This window comes from Pterocles gutturalis, unplaced genomic scaffold (assembly GCF_000699245.1).
Source record: "Pterocles gutturalis isolate BGI_N339 unplaced genomic scaffold, ASM69924v1 scaffold2030, whole genome shotgun sequence".
NCBI lineage: Eukaryota > Metazoa > Chordata > Aves > Pterocliformes > Pteroclidae > Pterocles > Pterocles gutturalis.
The window spans coordinates 77,492-93,290 of NW_010137916.1; the positions used below are offsets into that span (position 1 = coordinate 77,492).

The 15,799-nt window shown below is 41.6% G+C and overlaps 1 protein-coding gene across 1 annotated transcript in view; it reads left to right on the top strand.

Annotated features, from left to right (window-relative positions):
* Positions 1-11,536, top strand: part of NFIA (nuclear factor I/A) — a gene marked incomplete at both ends in the record, with an annotated part of 86,873 nt that extends 75,337 nt beyond the window's left edge. The window contains 3 exons of the mRNA XM_010082740.1: positions 1,292-1,455; positions 3,978-4,143; positions 11,445-11,536. Coding sequence (XP_010081042.1) covers positions 1,292-1,455; positions 3,978-4,143; positions 11,445-11,536 — 422 coding nt within the window. The remainder of the gene's footprint in view (positions 1-1,291; positions 1,456-3,977; positions 4,144-11,444) is intronic.
* Positions 11,537-15,799: the final 4,263 nt, after the last annotated feature.

Sequence of the window (15,799 nt, forward strand, 5' to 3'; positions counted from 1 at the left end):
AAAGGAGCGTTTGCTCATTTGTGTTTGATTTTATTTAACTTTCCTGCATCTCTCCAATTTTTTGAAAAGTGCCAAAGGCTTTTTTTTTCCCCCTCTTGTACATTTAACTTACTTCAAAGCCAACCCATGAGGTCCTGTGGGGTACTACCTCCCTTGCATGGCCCTTCTCTAACCGGTGTTGTGTGGGGTTCAAGTGCAGCCTATGCACATGGACACCTTGGAAAGATTCCTAGGAGAGCGCGCCAAGGGAGCAACAGGGATGTCATGATGACTGTTTGGTGAGAAGTACACTATGATTTACAGGTGAGCTTCTGCTCAGCCAGATGAATTGGCCATTCTAAAGGAAAAGTGAGAACTTTAGAGGGAAAAGGGAGAACTCAGAGCACTATGAATGGCGGCTGTTGCTACCTTGTGGTGACAACTAACAGTGGAAAGCACTGTTAGCTAACAAGGGTCCAACCCAACACATCTTCAAGGCCAAGGAACTGGGCAAAGGTGTCACACCATGTAGGAAAGCGTAAGGCTCTTCAGCTGCACTTGTAGTTCTGCTGAAATCGGCTGAGGGTAAAATCTGCCATTGCGAATGGGCTTGTGTACATTACACCTTTACACCCACACTGTAGTACATTTTCCAGCTGGCTTGTTGGCCCATAAATTCACCCAATTAAACTTCATCCGTGAATGCAAGCTGGGGGCTTGCTGAAGATTTGAGTCTAACATTATTCAGGAGAAATGTAAATGTAATTTTCAAAACGATCTTGCCGCTTTGTGCATGTTCATTAGATGAAAACACATTACTTAAAATAAATGTTCCTAAACTGAGGTGGAAAAAAAAAACCCCAACAACAGGAAGTGTTAGACCATCTTTAAATTATCAACCATTTATAGTACAATATAAAATGGATTCATATGGGCAAATCCAAGTCATGTGAAATGTCAATTAAATCAACCCTAATCTCCCAAATAAATTTTTTTTATTGCCTGATTGATTAGGACTGCTCTTAAGGTGATGGATAGCTTTCACTTTCACAAAAGACTGCTGATTCTTTCGTACGTGTCCACTAAAACCAGAGAAAATCCTTTAAAATGTCTGGCTCCATTTGCTTTCATGATCTCGATGAAGTGAGTGTAGACACAACGTGGTCTAATATATCAATTGTGAAGATCAGATGTATACACAATACTGTACATTTAAAAAAAAAAAGACGACAAGTAAAACTACGGTAGATTTAAACTGTTTTATTTTCTGAAGGCAAAACTCTCTGTAACTTCTTTGTTTTCTTTCCTATAGCAAGTCCACATGCAACACCATCGACTCTTCATTTTCCAACATCACCCATTATTCAACAGCCTGGGCCATACTTCTCACACCCAGCAATCCGCTATCATCCTCAGGAGACTCTGAAAGAGTTTGTCCAACTTGTCTGCCCCGACGCTGGTCAGCAGGCTGGACAGGTGGGGTTCCTAAATGTAAGGAAGCCGTTTTTATTTCTTCAGAAGTGTTTGTCCTATGTAAAATTAACCATGGGATGATGGGATTATTTTAACAGCATGTTGCATACAGGAACACACCTTGAATAGTCATTGGAACTAAAAAAAAAAATAAAAATGCTGCTACTGCAAAAATATTTTCAAAAACAACAAAAAAACCTCCCCAAAAAACCATTCGACCACATTGTGGTGACATTAACTTAAACTGTCAGAGAAGCTGGTGATTCAGTGACCTTTTGGGTCCCTCCACACATGACTTTGCTGCATGCGTTGTAACCCTAGTGGAACCAGGGTTAACAAAATATGAAGGCAGAATAATTTTTATTAATTATTTTTGAAGTTCAGGGGAGGGGGGTGGGGAGGAGCAGGAAAAGGGAGGGTGAGAAACAGATGTTTCAGATCAGCTAAGTTCATTAAAAAAAAAAAAAAATTCTGCCTTATAGCACTTTAGATCAAGTTGACCAGTACTTGAACTCAAGATGTTAAAAGTACAGTTTATTATGGTTTGTTATTTCTGTAAGCAGTTATCTTTTCCCCTTATCTCTATGAAAAATTAAGCAGAGTTCCAAAGCTTCAAATAACCATTTTCTTTTTTTTTTTTTAATCAAATAAAGTGAATCATCTTGCTATTATTGAAATAGCATTCCGGTCAAATACAGAATTTATAAATTTTATGTAAATCAAATCTAAAATAATGCTCTGAATATTTTATGAAATGTAATGCATGTAACTTTTTCCAGCCAATGAAGTAATAACTGGCAGAATTACTGTTTCTCTCCTGACATACGTACGATTGAAAGCGTTAATGAGAATTAGTTTAATTATTAGCATCTAATTTATTACACTTATTTAATAAGCTATATTATTCTCGGTGCTTTCCTTTCCTGAGCAGAAAAACTGACTCTACTTATCCCAGCCAGTACTGGCTTTGAATAATGTCTGCAATATGTTAGCAGATACATTTATGTCTAGACAACAAATCAATATAGTGCTTTTCTTTTTCCTTGAGTATTCATTTGCTTAATTTATCCCAAACCATTCAGCATTATGAACTGTTAGCACACTCACAATGAACATACAGCAGGGGTCTTCTTGGCAGGAAAAGGACCTAATTGTGAGACAAGATAGTGTTTGAGAGATGTCACTAATATATTAGTTTATTAAAGGTACTGGAGGTTGGAAAAATAAATATCCCTGAAGGATTGCTTCTTGCTGCAAACACCAGTAACTGCAGTCTTTGAAGTCAGTGGGAATGCTCTACAGTTAAAGGCAGATGAATTTGAGTCTTATTTATGCCCTGAACCATTTTTTGCTCCAGCACAAGTGTGATTTGCACCTACGTGACTTTAAGGTCTTTTGTCAGTGCCAAAGCAGGTAAAAGGAAAATAAGGTCACAAGCGTTTGCCAGTATGAGTATTCTGTCCCCAGTAATTCAGGCTAATGGAAACCCTAACAGGAATTAAAATATTATTTTCTTTAGCAGTACTTAGACTATGGATCCGTGTTTAAAGCTGAGCTTTTATCATCAATGGAAAAGCCAATGCTCAGTGCCAGAAGAACTGCAGTGAGATCAATTTGCAGAGTGCTGTCGAAAGTGATCTCATCACTTTTGTCACTAAAATGGAACACCTGATTCACAGGCTGTCCTACTTTCTCTTTATAATGGTATTTGGCATCTCTCTGTATGGTTTTCAAGTGTCCAGGCTGTATTACATTTAAAATATAAACTTAAAAACTTGGGGGGAGGTCTGGGGTTTTTTGGGGGGTTTTTTTGGTTTTTTTAAGCCTGCTTCTTGTTTTTGTGATACTTGAAAACACTTTTGCTTATGGACAGGTTTTTCTGGTGATTAATGGAAAGACCACACTTGCATAGCTGGGCCCATTCTTCCTGAGAGTAAAATGAAGCAGTTCGAGGTTCAGTCGTTTCTCCGTATGATCCTAATGGCAAATAACCTACGAGTTTCACCATTGCTAACTCAAAGGGGATGTGGGAAAGCAGTTACTTTAATATATACTCATTCATTTTCCTGTAATAAGATATCAGCGTGACTTTTAAGACCACCAGAAATGCTTGGTTTTCCTCTTAATGAGCAGTATCTAAGAAATTTACACACAAGTCATAGGCACCGATATTTCTAGAGGTACAACAGAGGCATGAAACCGGAGGATTTAAGGGGTCACAAATAGTGCTGAGTTAGTGGCTGCAGGGAACGCAGAGAGCAGTAGAATTTAATCCAGGGCAGTTCAGACCAGCTACTAATAGGACAAATATTTAAAAGCGCGAATTTCCATAGTTTCCCAAGGTGCACAGGCTTTGAGACAAAGTTCCTTGAAGTCAATGGAGAATTTGACACAGGACTTTCTTTGCCACCTCTCAAGTAATTGGAAATATATTGCCCATAGCTTTCAACTAGATTGTTATTACTGGAGGTTCCTAATAGCTGATTTTTAGTATAATTTTTGTCTGTTTGCTTGTTTTTTGGCAGCCCAATGGTAGCAGCCAAGGCAAGGTGCACAATCCATTCCTTCCTACCCCAATGTTGCCACCACCACCTCCGCCACCAATGGCTAGGCCTGTGCCTCTGCCAGTGCCAGACACAAAACCTCCAACTACATCAACAGAAGGAGGGGCCACCTCTCCCACTTCTCCAAGTAAGTATAGACGCAGCGGGAACCAAGGGCTAACAGCAGCGCACAAGGCACTGCGGTCACCGTGTATCGACTATGCAGAGATGAGGACAGGACGAGCTCTCAGGAAGAAGGAGAGCTCTCCTGCGCTCTGTATATGATGGGCAAAATTCTGAGCTGCTTTTATATTAACGAGAAAAGAGTTAGCTTAAGGTTTCAGTTTTATTTCTGACTTCGTTGGCATTTCACATAACCACGCAGGAGAGAAGTCAAGGGCAGTGGTTAAGCTGTGACACAACCTGGGACCTTTGGGATCTTGTTTGGTGTCATGAGGAGGCAAGTTGGTATCTCAAGCCAGGCTTTAGAGGATACGTGAAAATCAGACAGCCTCATCGAAAACATTTCTGCTTATACATACTGGGCTGAACTAACAACTCTTTCGAGTTCACTTCATTTATAGTTCTTTGGGGAATAAGTCTTCCTAGATTAACCCAGACGTCTTTCCCTTATGACTTGGTTCCCGAGCCCTGCATTTTGGGCAAGAAGCTATGGTATTTCTTGGGCCCAGGGAGAAAGCTTGAATGCTCTCTCCACCACCCACACGGCTCCCATATGTATTTTGTGTAGCCACAAGTCAAATATACAAATTCCTGGATGCACACTTGGGGATACCACTTTGGACTCACTCTGCTGGGAAACAAACGCGATTCAGCTGGGTTTGATGCTTTAAAAAAATCTGGATGTTCAGGGAGTTAATTGTGAAATGATTTAATGAAGCTATGCTCAAACTGACATTTAAAAACAAAAGGGAAGCTTTCAGTGCTTTAATGGCAACTGTAGGGGACTTGTTCCACGGCGAAGGGAGTCCAAATAACATCCACAAACAAAAATCAATCTAATCGAAAGAGCAAATCCCTTTGTGTGCTTTTCAAGCTTATTATTTAAATGCTGTATGCAACCACTGCTTGATGTGCAAAGAGCTATTCGCTCTTCAGAGCATGTGAAGCCTACCTTTTTAAAGCTTGATGCACTGTTCAGGAGATGTGCACAGGTTCCAGGGGGCATTTTTGAAATCTGGTAGTTCTCGGAGTTTTGCATTGCCTTCTGCTACGCGATAGTGCACAACTGCAAGCTCAGCACGATGCTCTGGCTCGCTTAGAAATTAAAATGGGTTTTAGTATGAGACAGCCTGGTAAGACTGTGAACATGATCTTCTAGAATCAGGACTTCTAGATTTGATCAGCAGATTTTTGTTGAGCTCAGAAGTTGATTCATTCCCTCCCCTCCACTCCTCTTTCTGACCTTAGACCAACACTTGTGCTATCAGGAAGCTCTGGTGCTCTCTGACGGGAGATACCATCTTTTCAGTCCTATCAATAAGATTCAGCCGTGGCATCTAAAAGGTTAATGTTTAGTCATAGTTATCACCGAATATAATCAGCAATGCCTTACTATTTCCTTGTCTTCAGAACCGGGAAAAATGAAACTAGGTCAATGTGTATTTGTCATGACGGTTGTGACTCAGTTTACTGGCAGTGTGTGGTGTCTAAAAGAAAAAAAATTCCCAACATCATTTCAGCAGTAATCTGAATACTTAATTTTTTGTGATACGATGATCATGTAAACAAGCTTAAATGCATGTCTGGCCTGGTTCTCAGCTGGTATAAAAACTGGCGTTTGCGCGCTGAAGTTTGCAGAATACCCCCCATGGATATCGGCTCGGGCTGGTCACCGTGCCTGGGTGCTCGGCCGACAGCTGCCACGTTAATTGGGAATCGAGGTTTTCTCAAGAGCAGCCAGTTAATGGTATTTAAACAAAAGATTAGGAAAATAATTACTGTTTGTTAATTAGCTATGCTGATGGCTAAACATATAGTTCTGTACATATTCAGGCATGCATCTTCCTTTTTGGTAAGGGCTCGGGCTGGTCACCGTGCCTGGGTGCTCGGCCGACAGCTGCCACGTTAATTGGGAATCGAGGTTTTCTCAAGAGCAGCCAGTTAATGGTATTTAAACAAAAGATTAGGAAAATAATTACTGTTTGTTAATTAGCTATGCTGATGGCTAAACATATAGTTCTGTACATATTCAGGCATGCATCTTCCTTTTTGGTAAGGGCTGTGAATAATAGTGACTTGAGTTGTAAAGAAGCATATAATTTGATTTAGGGAGAAATTTTACAGAAAAGTAGATTATAGGAAATATTTTCTAAGAAAAAAAAATATTACATATATACCAAAGCCAGTGGAAGTGGCTGCCCACATAAAGAGTAAAACAAACAAGTTCCTAGCCTCACAGCGAGAGTTTACCAGAAGGACCCGCTGAACTCCATTTAGCGTGTCAATCAGTACCAACCCTCCATTTCCATCGGTGTTTATTTTTTTCTTAACTAAATATTGGCCTTCAAATAGCAAGCGCAGATTCACTAGAGTTTCATAAAAGCCGCACACACACAAAAAAAAGGTGTTTTTCCATGGTTACGAACTGCTCGAGTGCACTGGTTCTGGGAGTGTCGCTGGGTTATGGCTGACTGCCCCGCCGAGCTTTAGGATATTGGAAAGTCACTTATGCAACAAAGGCAGGAATGATGTTAGATTTTTGGCCAGACTCTCTCCTTAGCTCTGTGGAGGAGAATGAAGCCCCCCCCCCCAACAAGGAAATGGAGTGAAAAGGGTTGGCATTTGCTCCATTCTCCTTCCCTTTTTTGGTCTAGCAGAAAGCCCTCTGCAGAAACAAAATGCAGTTACTGCCCTACCAAAAATTGGAATATGGCCCTCCTGAGGGGTGCGGGAGCCAGGAGCAGCTGTTCAATACAGCATGGCCTCCTGGGAATGAGAGCTAAAAATCACAACAAGGTGGTTAATGATTCTCAGAGCAATAGTGAAACTCTCCAGCTGTGACATTAACCAAAACACGAACGTTAGTGCTGTCCAAGGGAGGAAGAGCCTCTGGAGATGCACACCAGGGATTTGCAGCTACTGGGTGGCCAGGCATGCTTGGAGAGTTGAAAATTTCAGCTGTGAATCCTGTCCCTTTGGAAAGCCAACGTTTTCCTCAGGGACATGACACAACAGAGATGGGATTCGTGAAGTCTGGGAGGGTTCCTCCACAAAAAGCCTTTTCATTAGACCACATCCTTGATAGCAGAAGCAGTCCCCAAATTATCTTATCTCAAATCTCTTCTCGATTTTGTGTGGTTGGTAACCCGTAACAAACATAACACAATATTTTCTTAAATTTGACAGTTTCTGGGTTTAATATCTCATTGCCCAAAGAAAACACCACCTCCACTACATGCCTGTTGAACTTTATCGCTATCAGCACTGAACTGAGTGTTGGAATCCGTGGCCCTCATTCCCATGCAGAGTCTAAGATACTGCCATCCTGTACACCACGACTTTTAAAGAGCATTTTTATACTATCTGGTATTTTCTAAGGTTCACAGCTCTACATGGGGAGACACTTAGCTGTTTTCCCTTGTTGGGCAAGATCATTACCAGCTAATGTCCCTTTTTGCAAAGGAGTTTTTGTGTTAGCATTTGTGTCAGGATGAGAAGAATGATCTTGTGGCTATAGCACTGGATTCATAATCAGATTGGATTTCTCTCCTTTCCTCTCCTGTGCATTGACTGAGCACCCTCTGGGCAAGCCATTTGAGCTTTCTGTTCACTCCTTTCCCCGTCCATAAAAAAGAGGGTGATGACTGTGTCATTTAATTTGTTAGAATTTGCAGTTCCCTCTCAGATACTCCACTGCAGAATGCATTGCGGTAGGAATTGCTGGGTTGCACCGCGTTCCTCTGGTTAATTCTCTCGCTACAACTCCACAATGGCTAAACTGACTCCTAGTCCTTTGGGAAACAGCACAGCTTTTCGTATCATGTACCTGTCATTTTGGTCTGTAAAAGAGAGCCCTAGTGGTACCTTAGGTTATTGCTCACCCCAATCATTTTTCCCAACCAGAACTGTCTGATAAACGACACACTCCTCTTTCAGGAAAGTATATTTTAAATTAACATTCTCCTACTGCAGGCAACTTTAAAATACATGACATTCCCAAAACTGTTTGTTTGTCTTGTCTTTCTTATAATTTCTTGCCATTCTGGCTAAATATCAAAGCTGTCTGTGTGAGCAAACGTTCTTTCTCTGCCAGCTCCTCTTCCACTTGTTCCTGAAGTGAAGCATCATAGCAAATCTGTGGCATCACATTCGTTTCCTTGGCTATGGGCTATGATGTTGCAAACAATCCTTAGTGAATTCCAGCAGTAGAAAGATTAGACTGGGCAGGAAGATGTTCCTGTTCAAGCCCAATGGGCCAGCTATCAGCTAGCACCAACTAGTGTAGATCTATGTGATTCCTGTGGAGGAAAGATGACGAAGATCAGGAGAAGATCTGCCTAAGAGACCTGGCTTCTGTTCCTTTCCATGCTTTGGCTTTTCTCTTCCCTAAAAAGGAGTTTGAATACCCCACTATAGGCTTAGTCTACATATATTATTATATAATATGACCCAGCTTTAACCAGTGAGAGCAGTTTGCCCCATCCTCATCTCAGAAGTGGCAGGACTTCCAGGAATCCCCCCTCCATGTCAAACAAGGGTATTTCTATGAAGACAGTAAAATATGTCTAGAAGCTCTGTTGGTGATGGTCTAAGCAACACTTGGTGCTGCTCCCTTTTCTGAACCAGATTTCACCATAACAGGAGTCACTGCTAATGTGTATTCTGTGTCAACTCAATATTCGGAGCCAAAATGGCCCCTTGCGCTCCGCAAACCTCTCGTGACATTTTCCAGTGACGCGGGACTAGCATCTTGGGAGAGTCCAGCGTAAAGCCTGCTCTGCGTATCTGTAGTTTTGGTCCTCTTCACTTCTTGGCTCTAGCAATGTAGTTATATGCCCTTAAGGAAATACCAAGCTGACATCTGAGTATTTTCAGAAAGCAAATTAAACATAGTTTGAAGCTTTATGGAAGAAAGATATACATAGTAATTCATCCAGCAAGGTTTGAGGAGACTTTTGTGCATATTATACAGTTTTCAAATGTTTTACAATTTTTGTTTGACCAGAGAAGCTGTTTCAGACAGAGTTCTGATGGTTTCCCTTTGATTTTCTACCAAATATCGCAGCAAAGGTATCTGCCAACAGGGAACTGTGAACAAGATCTTGAGTTCCTTCCCTTCCAAGTGCAACTTACCTGCTCCCAGGGATTACACAGCCCCTCCACTCATTCTGCTTCCTTAAAAGTAGACCAGAAGAACCAAACGACACGTTTGACTTTTGAGCTTTAAGTTCTTTTTCCCCGCTGCAGAAGGATTTTTTTATTCTTGCACAACATAGGGTTCAGTAGTTAATTAAAAAAAAAACCCAAACCCTCACCATAAAACCATACAGAAGAATCTTAATACATGGCACTAGCAGCAGAGATAGACCCTTTGCAAATTTGTGGCTTCTTTGAATTATTAAGCAAATTAACACAGTAAAAAGGCAAGGAGAACATCTCACCAAATCTACTCAGTTCATTTCTTCTTTCATTCGCGGATACGAGTAACAACCGGTGTACCTGTTCCTGCTCTAATGTGCAGGCTGCGCTGCTGTTGGCAAAAGGAAATCTAATTCACCTCGGAAAGATGAATTAGTGCGCTTAAAAATGGCTTTAAAACTTCTGTGGAGGAAAGGTGTTCCTTGCGTGATTTTTGCAAATACTAGCAAAGTGTTAGCTTTTTGGAGAGAAAAGCTCACCTCACTGGAAACAGCTGGGAAGAATTCCTTCTCAGAAATCAGGAGTGTCCTGTCTCTACCCTCAGAGCAGTGAAAAATGAAGATGTGCAGTTCCTGGGGTGATTTCAGGGGAATGATCTTTGAGAAAGTGAAGCTGTCTCATATAATTGTAAGAATTAGGAGGCGTCATGAGATGTTAGTGAGACTGGGGTAGAGAGCGAAGAGAAGGATGTGGTTCTGCATGCTTGTGGACTTGGGAACTCCTCGCCAAAGGGGTTTGTGGGATGCAAAACTTTTGCATGGGTTCAAGGGCAGGCTGGGCATTCATCAGTGGGAAATCCTTTGTGGGTTACTGGATACAGGGGGTCCCTGCGCTGAAAATAATTAGAGAGTGGGAAGGAATACGGGACCTGTTTCGACTTTTCCCTGTGCATCTGCTTGTGGCCCCTGTAAGAGAGAGGACAGTGGATGAGGTGGAGCATTGGTTTGATTCTTCACCAAACATCAGAAAAGCAGCAGGCTTTCATCTACACAGACAACTCAGTGTCTTCTCCGACTCTTAACTCGCTTTATTTTCCTGTAACGTTGAAGCCTGAACATTATATTTAGCCTGACTAGAATTTGGCAAATAACTTTCCTTTTAACATTGGGGGTTTTTTTTGTCTCTTCATTGGATAGTTAGATTGTCTGGGGATTTTATTCAGCAGAATGCATTCCCATAAATATATTTAAAATAGACAGAATCACTGCTTGTATTAAGGCGTCTATTTAGGCTATTTTAATTTAGATCTGAACATGCAAAAAACTGAACAAGGGAGAAGATTGCACGGGGGCTATTCAAACGAGAGGAAGACTAAAACTGCATTGAAAGCTTTTGGATGTGGAAGTACGTGGCATTGTGGACAGTTGCAGTGGAGAATATAATGCAACAATAAAATCATTAAAGTACTTCAAGTTTGGAAGTAATCTGGGTTCTTGGCTTGCATTGCATTTAATAGCTTTACATTTATGGGAGCCATTCCAGTTTTTAAAGGCAGCTCCAGCCTTCAGACTGATTGCACTTACCACCCCAGTGAAACTGCAACCCATTAATTTTTTACCTAAAGGATCTTCCTAGTTTGTCAAACACATCAAGTGAACATTTTAGAGAGTGCAGACCGCAGCAGTATGAAAACCAAAACTTTATATCAAGAGATAATGTTGGATTAGCATGAAATAAGGGTCTGATTCTGTTAATAAGCACTTTAGTAAATTCAAAACCCCATTAAAACCAGAGATCTCGTATATTCGGGTGAAAACAGGCAATACCAGGACTGTCAGAAGTCTCTTGTGCTGTCCCAGCATGGCAGTGGTCCTCTCCGGGATGGAGAGCCGCACGGCAAGCCCAGCCATTGTGTCCTGCCCAGCAAGGAGCATCCCTGTCCCCTCCGTGTTGATATCACCAAGCCCAAAGCTTTCCAGTGTCTAAAACCAAACTCTCGCTCTCTAAAACGTTTGCACATTTCTGTGTTGAACATCTGCTTAGGTGGCTCTGAGACAGTGTGTTTTGGTGTTGTTCGTGTGCAATCTAGTGCCGCTTCCTCAACGCATGTGTCCCTTCCCTTCACAGCCTACTCGACACCCAGCACCTCCCCCGCAAACCGATTCGTCAGTGTTGGACCACGGGATCCAAGCTTTGTAAATATCCCTCAACAGACTCAGGTGGGCCGCTTTCGACTTCTCTGTATGCCTGCAGCCTCTTCTTTTTCAGTGTCCTCTAACGTGTCCCCGCGGAGCCAGCTGCATTGCCGCTGTCACTTCACCCACATGGTCTCAGTAACTACAGTGAAATGTCACTTGCAGTTTTGTTTGTCTGTTGTGTTTTTTTGGGCTTATGTAGTAATAACGCTGCTTTCATAATTGGAAAGATTTCTCTTGCTTTCTAAGATATTGGCTTCAGTGTTTGCCTCTAAGACTGGGTTTTTCAAAGGCTTTTGCTCCAACCTGTTCCCTAGGCAGTGCATTTCATTGCAGATGCAAAAGGAGCTCAGAGAGACCCATCAGGCAGCAGTGCACCTTAGTGACCACCAGATACAACGGGAGACTGCTCCAGTGACTTCCATGTTAAAAAAAAAAAAATAGACTCGAATTCCTGGTTGGCCATTTGCATGGTGGGCTTTGAGTGAGCTGGAGATTTTATAATTGCGAGCACATCTGTTTCCTTACACAAAGAGCAAAAAGTCCAGTTGAGGCAGGCCTATAAAGCTGGGTTAACTGAATTCATAGTCCTGCTATGGTCAAATCAGAAGCTCAAGTAAACATTTGTGTTTCTTTAGGAGAAGGACGAGGTTTAAATGTGCTTTTTCCAAGCTGTATCAAATTCCCAGGGTCGATTAAGAAAATAGTTGTTGGCAGTTTTGTTAGCAGCTAATTTGAGCCAGATGTTGAAAAAATTACGTCTGTGCTTAATATCACGTTATCATGGGGGAGAAGGTATAAAAAAGTGAGCAGAACTAGAGCTCTAGGACAACTGTAGTTTGTAATTTTAAGTGATTGCTTGACTCCATTGCTATTCTTTTAAAGGTCAACAGCAAGAAATATTTGTAATTTTGTTTTGAGCTGGTTGCGATGACTAAAAAGTAATAATTCAAATAACTAGCAAATTGGGGAGTACTACTCTTAGCTCTTGTAAGTTCTTTCAAATCATTTATATTCAACTGAATAATTAGTGTAAAGATGAATGGCTGTCACATGCCACAGTCCAGTATATGCACGAAGACAGACTCCTCGTTGCGATGGCTTCAGCACCTACGCTGTCAATGAAACGCAAGTCACTTATTACCGAAGATTTTCAGTTTACAGGGCTGCAACTAGATGCCTGTGAACCCAATGTGTTGTTTTGCTATCTGTTCTTTGTGTACAATTTGTTAGGGGCTTTAGTTTATAGCTCTGTCGACAGCACAGGTTAAACTGCATCGAATCTCAAACCTTCTCTGCATTAAATAGGGTCACAGAAAGTACACCAGCAATGCAGGGTGGGTTTTTAACCCATCAGGTTCGGATTTTTTTTTCATGCCTTAGCAAAACGCAGCCTGCACCCCACTTTGCAGGCTTCTGCCTTTATTCGATTCATGTACGTGACAAGTTTTCGGGCGCCTTCACATTTAAATCATATTTCTCCAGTTGTTTTGGAAACAACTGGAATACACAGAAATGCACTGAAATGGGGAAACAGGAATGCTAAGGTATACTGCTAAAGTCCTTAAGCGTTTGGTCTGTTCCTTCATAGCTCAGGAAACTTGAAACCCTTTGGAGAACGCTACTTACCTTTTCCAGAAGACTTGAAAAACTACTAGTTGGTAAATTGATTATGTAGTAAGACACAACAGTATTAAGTCTCCAAAATATTTTCAATTTATTTGCATCCTGCAGCCTAGGTTTCCCAGCTAAGTTTGTTGACTGTAAACTTTTATCCTCCTTTATTTATGACTTAAATCATTTTAAAGTGCTCTAGCCTTACTTTAAGTGCTTCTATGTAATGCAGTATAGTGAATAACAATGCTGTACAGTGAAAAACAATACTCGAGCACAGCTTTCAATTAAAGTCAAACATGCTGCCGTGGGTAAGGAGACTGACTTCCAGTCTCCAACTCCAGCTGCATCTCTGTGCTTCTATACATCATTACACCACCACAACCCACCGATACTAAATATATAATTTATCAGCAAAACTCACTACTTATTCATGAAACAACTCTGAAGTTGCCTGTGTTTTAAATCAGAGAAGTGAGGTAAAAATACTAGCTGCAATGATTTGGGGTTTACTTAGCGTTCCTCTAAACAAAGACAGGCTTTTGTACTCTTTTTGCAGAGCATTAGTGTACAGGATGATCACTTAGGATATTTTCAAAATGAAAATATAAAAACACATTGGGCTGTGTTATTAAAAGCAGCTGGGGTGGCTGCTTTCCATCAAGATTTTTATAGTACTTTCAGAGTCAGCCTAAGATATGGGTCCTGAGGACCACTAACTGCCAGGCCACACAGCTTCCTTCCACAGGAGGAAGCAGCCAACACTCAGAGCTTCTGAAAGTCAAGCTTAAATGTAAGGGTTAAGCAACTCTTTACTGCTGGAACAACAAAATAAAAATGAAGATTGTATCCGAACATCTGCTTTTTTTAAATTACGGTCCAGCTACAAGGTATAAGAAGCCATTATGGTCGACTTTTTGGTGGGTCTGATTTTCTCTTCCAATTGGTGGGTCTCCTACAGACATCATCATTATTACTCTTAAAGTGCTGCAAAAGTGAGTCCGTGCCCAGGGATGTGACAGCGCCGTTCAGCAGAAGTCACATTTCCCATACATGGGCATTCACAGGCTTTCACAGAACATGGGAATAAAATCGCAGACAAATGTACAACAGCATGGCTGGGTTTGAGCAAGGATCGTTCTGTCCTGGGCTGTTTTTAAACAACCCAAACCAGTACATGCCTTTCTTAATGGGCATTATAAAAATTAGCAGTAGACGTTGCCATCAGCAGCATGTTCCGATTTATGTTATGTTGCTTCAAATATAAACCCTAAAGGAATTTTATAGTATTTATGTAATATTTTATTTAGAAAAAGGCCATCTTCCTGTGTCAACAAAGGTTGTAGCGAGACGACAGCTCCGTAACAGAAGAGACCAGGAAATAAAGTGATTTCAATCAGTCGTTCTGATTCAGTAACAAAAGCCCCAAAAGGGCTGTTGGCTTTGGTTTTAGCACCTTTAAAACTTTTCAGCTGGTTTTTTTTTGCAGACACTGCCTCCGCTCACCCCATCCATCACTCTGCCACTCCAGCAGCTCACCACATAATTGTCCTATCTGGGGGGTTATTTGAATCTAAATTTCTGTTTGAGCTATTAGAAGAAACACTTGACTTGGCATCCTCTGTATATGTTGACAAAAAGGCACAGGTGTTGTAACCTTTGCTTGATAAATCATTTACTTTTGCTACTTGACTTGCAAGCAATACGGGGCCATCGGCTTTTTAACTGCCTTTTCCATATGCAAATCAGAAATACGGTACGCCCGGGGTACGCAGGCTTTAGTTTCAGAAGCGAGCTGGGCTGGATACCTCATGACTCAGTAACAGATCCGCCTCTCGTATTGCCAAGGACTTGTAATAAGGAGAGTGGTAGAGGAATGGGAAATTACCATCACATTAATTAGGGACTAGCCTATCAGTAGCAATGGCACTAATAAAGGATAAAGGGTTCTGAGGTTTGGGTTTTTGTTCTTAACCGAGTGATAGAAGTAATTGTGAAACACAGGATGTGTGCTCAGAGGACGTGCAGCTGGTAACACTAAACTAGCAACCTGCTCTTTGTGCCCGGAGTTTGCGTTGTCGCTCGCCGCCCTAAGCGGTGTTTGCTGATCTAATGCCCTCACTTTGCTCTATATACGAAATTCCTTCAGGGTTCCTAAGCATTCAGTGTGCTGAGCTCCACCTAGACTAGACCAAGTCCTGCTTGCCACCTAATCACCCAACATCTTCCTGGAAATTGTACTTCGATGCTTAAAAACAGCTCCTGAGCAACAGACGCCTGCTCCCTCCCATCACTGCTACCTGCCGTCAGCCCGTGTGCCTTACGCAGTCAGGTTCCCCCGATGCACGGGACAGCAACGGCCGCCCACTGCGGGCACCTAGGCAGGGGATCAACTGCTTTCCCACCTCGGAGAAACTCAATGGTTTTCTTCTCTGCTTAAGAGAGAAAGTGTATCGTGCACCTTCTTGTCCAGCAGTTTCAGGAAAATCCCTCTCTAATCTAAACCTGCTTTATATCAGATCCATCCCAGTTAGTTTATAAAACTTTGTTAAGCACAAAACCAAATATTAATTCCCTTACCTTTCTCTAGGAAAAAATAAAACTATTTTCTAGAAGAACAGAAGTTCTTCCTGCTTCTGCCTTTGCACTATCCCAAAGTTAGGCTCAGCTCCT